This window comes from Loxodonta africana, chromosome 5 (genome assembly GCF_030014295.1).
Source record: "Loxodonta africana isolate mLoxAfr1 chromosome 5, mLoxAfr1.hap2, whole genome shotgun sequence".
NCBI classification, from domain to species: domain Eukaryota; kingdom Metazoa; phylum Chordata; class Mammalia; order Proboscidea; family Elephantidae; genus Loxodonta; species Loxodonta africana.
Genome location: NC_087346.1, coordinates 67423679 through 67436576, shown reverse-complemented (window position 1 = coordinate 67436576; position 12898 = coordinate 67423679). Strand labels below are relative to the sequence as shown.

At 37.9% G+C, this 12898-nt stretch overlaps 1 protein-coding gene across 9 annotated transcripts in view; it reads left to right on the top strand.

The window, feature by feature from the left end:
- The window catches only part of ARHGAP24 (Rho GTPase activating protein 24), a 574638-nt gene that overhangs the window by 107014 nt on the left and 454726 nt on the right, over positions 1–12898 (top strand). For 7 of the 9 annotated variants that reach the window (XM_023553282.2, XM_010594080.3, XM_064285611.1 and 4 more), the window contains one exon: positions 6346–6545. In XM_023553282.2, coding sequence (XP_023409050.1) covers positions 6366–6545 — 180 coding nt within the window. In that variant the 5' untranslated portion in view covers positions 6346–6365. Of the gene's footprint in view, positions 1–6109; positions 6200–6345; positions 6546–12898 lie in introns of those variants that run through there. The other 2 variants (XM_064285607.1, XM_064285613.1) reach the window with 2 other exon arrangements.

Sequence of the window (12898 nt, the reverse complement as noted above, 5' to 3'; positions counted from 1 at the left end):
AGGAAAAAAAAATCAATTTCTTAAATACACAATTTTATTTAAGGCATTAAATGTACTTAAAAAGTACTTTCCATAATGTTCTTTGTAGGATTTCTATTACGGTTGTTAAATAGCTTCATTCGTTGATTCAACAAATGTTTACGGAGCCAAAACTGTTGTCACCGTTGTGTGCCGTTGAGTCAATTCTGACTCACAGTGACCCTATATGACAGAGGAAAACTTTCCCATAGGGTTTCCTAGTCTGCAGTCCTTATGGAGCAGATGGTGTGGTCTTTGGTCCTGCAGAGCCACTGGTAAGTTGGAAATGCTGGCCTTTTTGGCTTCGCAGCAGAGCATTTAACCATTGCACTAACAGGGCTCCTGAGACCGAACTAAGTACTATTAAAGGCACTGGGTGTATTGTGGTGAGGAAAACCGTGCTCTTGACCTCATGTAACTTGTGATCTCCTGGAGGGGTGATAGACTATAGACAGTTGAAGAAATAATAATTCAGAGAAGTGTCAGACAGAGGACAGTATTTGTAGGTAGAGACTATAGCAGAAGTGGAACTAGTTCAGTAGGTGCTTAGAGAAGGCTTGTTGGAGGAAAACAATTTTAAGCTGGGACTCAGAGGATGAGAAGGAGTCAACTATGCAAAGAGCACGGGGCAAAGTTTTCTAGGCGTATAGATCAGCAAGTGGCAAGACTCAAGGCAGAAAGAAGCTTGGGTGTTTCCAGAACTGAAAGAAGCCTGGTGTGGTTGCTTGCATCAGCGCATTTGTGTGTGTGTGTGTGTGTGTGTGTGGCAGAGGGTGGGAAGAATTTGGAGAAAGTGGCATGAGATTACAGGTTAGAGAAGTAAACAGATGCCAGGTGATTCAGAGCCTTATCAGTCAAGGTAAAACACTGGATTTTGAAATAAGTATAATGGAGGTGGGGGCGGGGGCAATGAAGTTTTTAAGTGTAAAGAATCTTAATCTGATTTAAACTTTTAAAAGCCTCCTTTGGCTGCTTTAGGAGCCCTGATAGCATAGTGGTTAAGGGCTTGGCTGCTAACCAAAAGGTTGAAGTTGGAATCCACCAACCACTCCTTGGAAACGTTATGGGGCAGCTTTACTCCGTTCAACAGGGTCCCTATGAGTCGGAATTGACTCGAGGGCAATGTTTTTTTTTGGCCGCTTTATGGAGCATGAAATATGTGTGAGCTTGTGCTTGAGGATTTGTGTCTGTAGTTAAAAAAGGAAGCAATAAGACCAGCCAGAAGGATATTAGAATTATCTCGGCAAAAGATAAAAAAATAAAATAAAATAAAACTTTATGCCTCAACATAAAAAAAAAACTTCACAACTGGAACAATAAGCAACATCACGATAAACAGAGAAAAGTTTGAAATTGTCAAGAATTTCATTTTACTTGGATCCACAATCAACACCCAAGGAAGGAGCAGTCAAGAAGTCAAACAACACATTGCATTGGACAAATCTGTGGCAAAGACCTCTTTAAAGTGTGAAAAATCAACGATGTCACTTTAAGGACTAAGGGGCACCTGACCTAAGCCATGGTGTTTTCAATCACCTCATATGCATGTGAAAGCTGGACTATGAATGAAGAAGACTGAAGAAGAATCGATGCCTTTGAATTATGGTGTTGGCAAAGAATATTGAATATACCATTGACTGCCAAATGAATGAACAAATCTGTCTTGGAAGAAGTATTGCCAGAATGCTCCTTAGAAGCAAGGATGGCAAGACTGTCTCATACTTTGGACATGTTATCAGGAGGGATCGGTCACTGGAGAAGAACATCATGCTTGGTAAAGTAGAGAGTCAGTGAAAAAGAGGAAAAGAGGAAGACCCTCAGTGAGATGGGCTGACACAGTGGTTGCTACAATGGGCTCAAGCATAACAACGATCATGGGGAAGGCACAGAACCAGGCAGTGTTTCTTTCTATTGTACATAAGGTTTCATTGTGCCATTTACTGTGAGCAGGTTTAGCAGAGGATCAGGCTTCGGGGGGCGGGGAGTGGGGATCTTGTTCACTTTTAGACACCTAGCATCAAACTAATTGCAAACTTAATTAATTTATCAAACATTTATCGAGTGTCACCGTATTTCACGTTGTACTAAGTGTTGGGGATATCTGGTGTCCCTATGCTTATGGGATTATAGAGATTATAGATTTTAGAGTGCTGGAAGGGATTGTATTTAGGAACGATCCTCGAACGATCAATCTTCATTGTAAAGATGAGGGATAAAATTTGAACCCCTTAATTTATCTATAAATATCAAAATTCCTCAAAAAATAAAAACCAAACCCACTGCCTTTGAGTCTATCCCTACTCACAGCAACACTATGGGACAGTGTAGAACTGCCCAATAGGGTTTCCAAGGCGGTAAATCTTACGGAAAGTGCCTTGTCACATCTTTCTCCCACAGAGCAGCTGGTGGGTTCCAACCGTCGACCTTTGGTTAGTAGCCAAGTGCTTTAACCACAGAGCCACCAGGGCTTCTCTCTTCTGTAAAAGTCATGGTTATTTTAGTAAAACTTAATTTTACTCATCTAGCAATAGCTGTGGCATTTTTTCCCCCTAGGGATATGATACAATCTGTTTTTATTTCTGTTTTAATTAATTGTTACAATTAGTATTATTAAAACTCTTTCTGTTGCAATATGAAGTCATAAAAATGTAAGCTTTATGTCCAAGAGTTCAGTGGGCAATGCTGTCATTGGCCTTAACCAGACTTATAAACAACATATGGAAGAAAAACCATAAACTGTGTTCTTACATGTACACATTTTTTTACTAAGGCATTAGTAGTGAACAATAGGGGAGGGAATTGGCCACTTGTATTTTTTATATTATTATTATTATTAATAATTTTTATTGTGCTTTAAGTGAAAGTTTACAAATCAAGTCAGTCTGTCACATGTAAGCTTATATATACCTTGCTACATACTCCCATTTACTCTCCCCTAATGAGTCAGCCCGCTCCCTTCTTCCAGTCTCTCCTTTCGTGACCCTTTTGCCAGTTTCTAACCCTCTCTACACTCCCATCTCCCCTCCAGACAGGAGATGCCAATACAGTCTCAAGTGTCCACCTGATACAAGTAGCTCACTCTTCATTAGCATCTCTCTCCAGCCCATTGTCCAGTCCCTTCCATGTCTGATGAGTAGTCTTCGGGAATGGTTCCTGTCCTGGGCCAACAGAAGGTTTGGGGACCATGACCGCTGGGATTCTTCTAGTCTCAGTCAAACCATTAAGTCTGGTCTTTTTATGAGAATTTGGGGTCTGCATCCCACTGTTCTCCTGCTCCCTCAGGAGTTCTCTGTTGTGTTCCCTGTCAGGGCAGTCATCGGTTGTGGCCAGGCACCATCTAGTTCTTCTGGTCTTAGGATGATGTAAGACTCTGGTTCATGTGGCCCTTTCTGTCTTGGGCTCATAGTTATCATGTGACCTTGGTATTCTTCATTCTCCTTTGATCCAGATGGGTTGAGACCAATTGATGCATCTTAGATGGCCGCTTGTTAGCATTTAAGACCCTAGACGCCACACTTCTGAGTGGGATGCAGAATGTTATCATAATAGAATTTATTTTGCCAATTGACTTAGAAGTCCCCTTAAGCCATAGTCCCCAAACTCCTACCCTTGCTCCGCTGACCTTCGAAGCATTCAGTTTATCCTGGAAACTTCTTTGCTTTCGGTCCAGTCCAGTTGAGCTGACTTCCGTGTATTGAGTATTGTCCTTCCCTTCACCTAAAGTAGTTCTTATCTACTAACTAATCAGTAAATAACCCTCTCCCACTCTCCCTCCCTCCCCCCTCTCGGTACCACGAAAGAATGTGTTCTTCTCAGTTTATACTATTTCTCAAGATCTTATAATAGTGGTCTTATACAGTATTTGTCCTTTTGCATCTGACTAATTTCATATTTTTTATATTATTGATGGTAGTTTGATAATTGCTTTCAAGGATTTTAGAGGAACTTTTTCAAATGTAATAGAAAGAAAGAAAAAAAAACCAAAAGAAAGAATTCGTTGTTGTGCAATGCATTCTTGATGTGTGTGTGTGTGTGTGTTTGTTTTAAGGTCTTACTCAACTTTATAGGTTAAGATGCTTGGTCAAAGAATAAATAAATGGAATTGAAATAGCAAGTTGGGTATATGTGTACAATTTAAATAGCAACAAAGATTATTTAAGGTGGTCTAAAAAGTATACTCATTATCTAAATTATATTATGGTATTTATTGTTGACTGAGAATGGGCTTTTCTTGGCTGTTTCTACTAGGTCAAATATTGTGTAAGAAAACAGATGAAAATTCCTGCCTTAAGGGCATAACAATCTTGAAGCATTGGGCATGATCCGATATGCACACACATGAGTTTCCTGCAGTAACCTGTTAATGTCCTGGGAATAACCCATAGAGCAACTGATGTTTCCAGACGTTTGTAGAGTAGGTGGACTATTAATTAGAAGGGTGTTTCGGTATAAAGAAGGAAACAAAAGTGGATGTTGAATGAGACAGATAGTAGTGAAGTGACCTATTTGAAGCTTAGGAACAGTTTAAAAAGGTGAAGGTAAAAGCAAAGATGGAGGTAGACTGAAATTAATGTCAGTGGAAGATGCAAAATTACTAAGATGGTTGAAATTAAAAATAAAAAGTAATTATAACCAAAATTTCTGCTTTATCCTTACAACTGGAATGGCAAAACTAAATTAAAAGAAACTGAACAGATCAAAACAGGTGCCGTGGAGTCAGTTCTGACTCATGGAGGCCCCAGGTGTGTCAGAGTGGAACTGTGCTCCATAGGGTTTTCAGTGGCTGATTTTTCAGAAGTAGATCACCAGGCATTTCTTTCAAGGTGCCTCTGGGTAGATTCTAGCTGCCAATCTTTCGGTTAGCAACAGAGCACTGCACCAACCAGTGACTTTCTCAAAGAAACTGGAAGACCAAAAATGGAACATTTGAACCTATACCTTCAAAGAAGAAGCAAATAAATAACCAAGGGCTGACAATGAAAAGTTCATGGAATTTATAACTGTTGTTGTTATTTGTTGCTGGTGCATCGATTCCGCCTCATGGAGACTCCATGTATAGAGTGTGGAACTGTGCTCCACAGGGTCTCCAAAGCTGTGGCCCTTCAGAAGCAGATTGCCAGGCCTGTCTTCCAGGGTTTCCCTGGGTGGGTTTGAACTGTTAACCTTCCAGTAACTGTTTGTGCCTACCAGGGACTAAATAGAATTTTATAAATATAAATTGATTGAAAAATCAGTGGTGAAAATAAAAACTAGAGGGAAAGACTACTTGTCTTCTGGAATCAATTAGATTTTTGAATGAATATGCCTGAATAGGAATAGTCCATGTTTTGTTAATTAATTTGTATCCTTATGAGTATACTCGGCACTCCTCAAACAAGAAGAGAGCAGGCTTCTCACTTCCTGAATGAATGCTTAGAAATCAAATTAGCAAGAATTTGGAGAAAGCCTTTCGAACAGGAGAATCTCTTTTTACTCCTAACCACTCATGCCCGGCTCTCTCGAAAGCCCACCTCCTCCCTTCTTATTGTGGCACTTTAGCGTCTCATCTGTTGATTAACCTTTTCCCTATGATAAACCCATGTTATTACTGTGTATATTGTGTACAGCCTTATACATAACCTTAAGGTATTCTTCGCCATGTAATTGACTGGAGCTTACCATTTACTCCTGAAGGTTGAGGGTGGGTGTAAGGAGAAGGAAATTTGATTTGCCAGGCAGGTTTTTTTTTTTTTTTTTTTCTCCTCTAAACTTTTTCAGCTGTTCTAACTCCTGATCGGCCAAAGAAACTCTCAAGGGAATAGTTTGGGTTGAGGGAGGCAGATGCATCTTGGAAAATTTTCACATATGCAAAACAAATGTCTTCCATTGAGGTTTTTAAAATAGTCTCTTTAAACTTTAACATGTGTCAGGCTAGTGCTTGCTCAGATAATCAGAGGCCTGCACAAACAGGCCAGTCAGTGCACAAAGATACTGGGTCCCATTATCATGAGCATTATGCTTTTGTTGCTTGTTTTAGTTTGTTTTCAAAAATTGCATCTTAACATATTACCTCTAGAACTTTCCCATTTCTTTCATTCTACTTAGGAAAAAAAAAAAAAAAAGTTATCATCACCTAGTTCACTTAAGAAACCAGGAAGACAAAACAAGTTCTCCAAGTTTTCCTTGGGCATGTTGTTGTCAGGTCTGTGGCTTGCTTCTAGAAATTTGGCAAATGAGCTGATAAACATTTTTTATCCTCTTTCCCCTCTATTTATGGACGGGTGAGGTTTAAGAGGAAATTGAATATAGCAGAGAACCTCATTCTTGCCTTTTCTCTTTGCTAAATAGGGAAGTCCGTCAGCCTGATAATGGAGGAGAACAACGACTTTGGGGAGAACCCCCAACAAGGCCAAGGGCGGCACAGTGGCATGAAGTGTGGGTGGCTGAGGAAGCAAGGAGGCTTTGTCAAGACTTGGCATACCCGCTGGTTCGTTCTCAAGGGGGATCAGCTCTATTATTTCAAAGATGAAGATGAAACCAAGCCCTTGGTAAGTAGAAGCAAATAAAATGCACTGTGGGCCTAAGGAATCCAAGAAGTAGAAGAGTTTGCTTGAAATCGATGCAGATTAAGGCTGTCCCAATTTCCCTGGCTCTTGTTCAGTTCATTGGCATCTTTTGCACTTTTTCGCATTGTTTGCTTTAGTTCAGAGTTGATGAACTTGCTAATTGAGGCGAAGTAGCAGATTATACTGGTCTAATATTGTTTTTAATTTTTACTAAGCCCAAACAGAATGCCTGAGTCACTCGGGAAAACTTACTTCAGAAGAGAATTTTAATAGACATCTGCTAGAAGACATATATTGTAGCCAAAACATCTTTTCTTCTCTCAGGAATACATTGAAAGCAAAAATTTGAAGGAAGACTGTCAATGCAACTTTCAGTTATTTCTGAGACATCTTCAGCAGCAATTCTCTAGGGCTTCCCTCTACCTCTGTTGTTGTCAAGTACTATCAGTCGATTCTGACTTGTAGTGACCCTACAGAACAGAGTAGAACTGTCCCATAGGATTTCCCAGGAGTGGCTGGTGGATTTGAACTGCTGACCCTTTGGTTGGCAGCCAAGCTCTTAACCACTAAGCCACCAGGGCTTCTCTCTTAACAGGCATAAAATATGGATGTGGTGCTAAACTGTACATTGATACATTCAACTGGGATGCACAATATAGGGCTCTGGGAACAGGTTCTATGCTTTTTTGTGGTTCCTTAACAGTCTTTTATTTGCTTATTATTTTCTCAGCCACAAATCTCTAGACTGCAATAACAGGGAGTTAAAGTCATCTCTCCTACTAGTTCTAAACAAACTTTTTCCTCTGTGATTGCTTATCAACTCATCAAAGAATAATTTTAACTGAGGCATCACCGCTGTGCTTTCCCTCCGTCCACATCCAGGGGATACTGGTAAACCATATGTTAGATTAGTTCACGTAAACATCCATGACAGAATGTTCTTGAGACTCTTTCCTCTGGTGTTAAGTTCAAGAACCAAATTAGGAATTGAATCAGGGCTGCTCTAGTGTTTTAAATTCCTGAAGCATTTTCATTTCACCAGGTTCTCATTCCTGTAATTGAGTGAATTAACAATAGCAATGACAGTACATGATACAAACCCCAATTGTTTTTTTTTTTTTTGAAATTGCCATTTTTTTTTTGAGCTTTTCCTAGGGCCAGACATCAGGTTAAGAATTTACATGTATTATTATTATTATTATTTTTTAATCTTATGACATGCTTAAAATAACCCTATGAGGTAGGCATTACCATCCCTTTTTGTGCACGAGGAATCCAAGGGTCAGCACATTATGCAGATTACCCAAATTTTAACAGATAGTGGAGCCATCATTTACCTCTAGGTAGGTCTCAGTTTACCTGGCCTCTGCCAAAGGCCTGGCAAATAAAGTAATAAGAATATCTCATATTGGTGTTACTTAGAACGGTTGATGGTATATTTCTGTATTTGTTACTTAATTTGTCATAGCAAATCAGTGGGGAATATGAGGATTATCATTACAGATGAAACTATTGTGGCTTAGAGATGTGAAATGACATGTTCAAGGTCATATTGAGGTAAGAAGCAAAGCAGTGGAATCTTTGACCTTTATCTCACATCCTAGAGTTCTTTTTCATTGTACCTTGTCTAATGCTCTGGTTAAGTATTACCTTGAACATAAAATCATTTTTTACCAAACTCAGAGAAAGGGATCAGATTAATGTGAAAAAAGGTAGAACCTGACGCAGGTGCTTACATGATCCAGAGTGGGGATTTTGACATGGAGGAATGTGCTGAACAGAGAAGATTCAATGTTTTTTCCCATGAACTCTTATTTTAGCTTGGAGAGGGTGGCCTGCCTTATTAACTAGAGTGAGTACAAATTAAACAATTTATTAGGCATGATCCAGGACCAGTACAAGGGATGAGAAGAGCAAACAGAAGGTGCAGAAGTCAAGTCAGTGGAAAGTTAAAAACAAAGCAAATCAATATTTTGACTATTTAGCGAGCTTAGCATATCTTCTGGTCATGAAGGTAGGGTATAGTGGTTAAGCTGAAGTTCATAGTTTCTCAAGTTTGAGAATCTGCAGATTAACATCGAATATGCAAATGAATCCCAGTTTGAAGAACTGTGCCCTAAACTGTTCAAAGGAGATATTGTCATATTAAATTGGTCTCCTAATCTATGCTATTTATTTTTGAGAAGATCCACAGAATCACAGTACAGAGCACAATGCAGTTGTTGTTGTTTGTTCAAATAGTGTAATGTAGATAAGGATAGGCATAAACTACTGATTAATTCAAAAGAAAATCTGCCTTACTATGAAAATTACTTTCTTAATTCATAATATTTTTAGAATAAATAGTATTTTGATACTAATATATGTAGACTTATAATAACTAAAATTACCAAAATAGAGTTGTATTGACAAGAAGGTATTAACTCTTACATGTATTAATCCTTGTACTTTCTTTCCCCAAAAGCTTTCTTAATTGTTCTTTCTACATATTATTTGTTAAATGTTTGGTATTAATATGGCAGTCAAAAATTGGGGGGAATAGCTTTGAATTTTTTTGTTTGCTTCTTTGGATCTTATTTTATGTCAATTCAAGCATTCCTAACTAGCTAGAAATGGTCAATAAAACTTAATATGATTTTGTTTCTTCTTTCTTTTTGGCTTAGAGATAGTCAAAGCAAGACAGTGAATAAACTGATTAATGCTCTTCAAAAACGAAAGCATTAGAGTCCTTGAAATTTGTGTCCCTCCTGTCCAGAATGTCATCCCAGAAAGGTGATGAATACAGCCGATTTTTAAAAAAAACACATTAATACATCTATGATTTGTGTTACTCATAAGCCAGCATTCTAGATATTTTTCTAGTTTTTAGGTAACTTTTTTTTTCTATTTCTTTCTATTTTTTAAAAAAACTTTAAAGTCATATGTATTTTAGTAAAACTTTCCCTGAGTTTCCCCTCAACTCAGTAGTCATGTTTCATCACTATCCTTGTTATGGAAAATTGTTCATCTATTGGGAAAACATAAAATATAATTGCAACAGGTACCATGGAAGTGCTGAATGCCCTGAAAACACAGATATAATTAGTACCAACGAGTGAGTAATAACTTTGTCTAGAGGGGTGGGAAGGCTGCACAAAGCAAGAGTTTTGAAAGTTAGCGGGAGCTTGACGAATTGAAAGAAATTCAGAGAAGAGGAAAGGGATGGGACTGTAAAATAGCATCTATAGGTTGCTCCCTATTGTGAAGGTGGCGAACTGGCAAGAAATGTGGTTAGAGATAGGTGGGGCCACAACGTAAAATGTGTATGTTGTACAAAGAGCCTGGATTCTCTAGCAGGCAATAGGAAACTCTTTCCAGAACACCTTTGCTACTCAAGCCGTACAAATGCCTTTGTCTGTTAGAAAGGAAAAATGGCAGCCATATCCTGATAATGTAGAAAACCTAAGTTAGTGAATAGAATTTCTCAATTAGATTTTTCTTCCATATGTATTCTTTCAACTTTAATCCTTACTAGAACCTAAAATATCTAACAGTGCACTGTGTACTTAAGTATTTGAACTTAATATTAGTGTTTCATGTTCTTTGAATAAGTGAATCTTGCCTTCTACTGTTATTTTTCTAGTATTTTCTTTTGAGGAAACGTACTTCTAGGTCCTTCTCTCTCCAGTGACAATGCCTAACTTGTAAATAATGGCTTTTCAGTCTTTAACAAAGGCTTCCCTGCTTTTTTTTCCCTGCAGTATATTAGAGGCCTACATCAACATATGGAGCCCTGGTGATACAGTGGTTAAGAGCTCAGGTGCTCATCAAAAGGTCAGCAGTTCCAATCAACCAGCTGCTCCTTGGAAACTGTGTGGGGCAGTTCTACTCTGTTCTGTAGGGTTGCTATGAGTTGGAATTGACTCAATGGTGACGGGTTTATGTCAACATATGACTATTTCATATTGAAAATATATCAAACTAAACTACTTACTATATAGTGATTTTAAAAATGGAGGAAAATTTAGTTCATCTAGAACAAAAACTTCCTCCGGGAACCATATCCTACAAGTGACTGCACTTGTACAGATATAGATTTTATTCAGAACAGATTTTAAAAAATGAAGTTGACTTTAGTTGTTTCTAAAAAAAAAAGGAGAGACTGATGCATGTAGCCAATTTTTGAAAATATGTTAATCCATCTTTTATTTCTGAACTCCTAGGCCAATACGGTAAACATTTTATAGTACCATATTTTTCCAGCTTTTTAGATTTTTTTTTTATTTTTATATTTAAGGTCATACTTATATATGGGGGAAAAAGTTAAAAATCATACTGCACATTAAAAAAAAACAACAAAAATCCTGCGGCCATTGAGTAGATTCTGACCTATAGTGAACCTATAGAACAGAGTAGAACTGCCCTATAGAGGTTCCAAGGAGCACCTGGTGGACTCTAACTGCTGATTTTTTGGTTAGCAGCCATAGCACTTAACTACTACATCACCAGGGTTTCCATACTATACATATGAGTCTATAAAAAAGGTGTTTCCGCTATACTACAGTTTTATGCAAATAATGTACAAGTTACATGTTTTTTGCCAACCATGTAATCCCCTTGTGCATTATTTTCCTAGGGGTGCTATGTGCTATGCATATTACATGTATGGGCATGTTATTTGTGAAAAATACAGTACTACCTGGCCGTGGGACTTTTGGATAGCTATCAAAAGAAGGTTTTAAAACATACTTAAACCGAATTGGTGACAAAGTCTGTTCAGCCATCTTTCATTAATGATCATGACAAGTAACTGTGGATTTAATTACAGATATCCTAACGTGGGGGAAGTGACTAAATCGGGGATTAAGAACAATTATAATTATCCTAAAACTAAGGCAATCATGCAGGTTTTGTTAAATGAATCCAGCGATAAATTTCTAGTACTTTAGTAGACCCATCTGTTTTACTCTTGCCATGAAGTATACTATTACTTAAATAATAGCTTGGTTTTAAGTTTAGCCGTACTAGTGAATGCATCTGTTATACCGTGTGATATACCTGGCTGTCAGTTTGTTGTACTGTGGTGGCTTGTGTGTTGTTGGGATGCTGGAAGTTATGCCACTTTTATTTCAAATAAACCAGGAGGGTCACCCATGGTGGGCAGGTTTCAGTGACGCTTCCAGACTAAGAGAGACTAGAAAGAAAGGCCTGGCTATCTACTTCCAAAATTAGCCAATGAAAACCTTATGGATAGCAATCAGTCTTAGAAGAAATAAAGCTGGAATGCTCCTTAGAAGCAAGGATGGTGAAACTTTGTCTTGCTTACTTTAGACACATTCTAAGGAAAGACCAACCTGTAGAAAAGAACATCATTTTTGGTAAACTAGAGGGTCAGTGAAATTGATTGACATGATAGCCACAACAATGAGTTGAAACATATCAAAGATCATGAAGAAAGCAGCTTTTTATTCTGTTATACATAAAATTGCAATAAATCATCACAGACTCAAAGGTAACTAAGAGTAACAACAAGAGAGTGCATCTGGTATACCCTCTTCTGTTAGAATGTTTTTATACTGGACAGCATCGACTTTTAGAGGCCAGGTGGGGACTTCTGATAAAATGACTAAAATCCAAACAGGCACCAACCCAATTAAGCTAGTCTAGACTCTACAACAGATATTGATCCAATTGTGTGGGGAGATTTTTTTCTGGACGTGATGAAGATGACAGTACATTAGATCACAATAGATTCTCTTAACTTAGAGAACAAAGTGATTTTGAGTGAATTATAACCTGAGGGTGACCTCTAAATGTGACTGCTGATTTAAGAGTAAGCTTTAACTTTAAATATTTAATAAAACTTGAGTTAATGAAATCTAGAAATCTCTAAGGCAGTTGCTGCTCTCTGTAAAATGTGTGCCAGAAGAAGCTAAAACCTTTATTAAGTGTTTAAAATAATTGTGGATTCCTTGAAACTGGGGTTTTACGCTCAGGTAAAATCGACTTCCTAGGTAGTATCTCAGTCTCCTGGTATTTAAAAAGACACATAAGTGGTATTGTGAGTCATCATACATTTTTAGAAATTTTTAGTGCCATTAATACAATTTTTTTATTATTATTTCTATTAGTTGAATAATTTTTTTTTTCACTTACCTGTTTACCTGTTTACAGCAATATAGCCATGACATTTATTTACTTCAGAGTATTTAAGGGCATGAGTTTTAGAGTCAAGCTGCTTGGATTGAATCGTGACCTATCCGCTTACTAATTATGACACGTTGGGCAAATGATTTAGCTGGTCTAAGCTTCATTTTCTGTACAGTGAGATAATAATAGTGTCTACACTGGAGCAC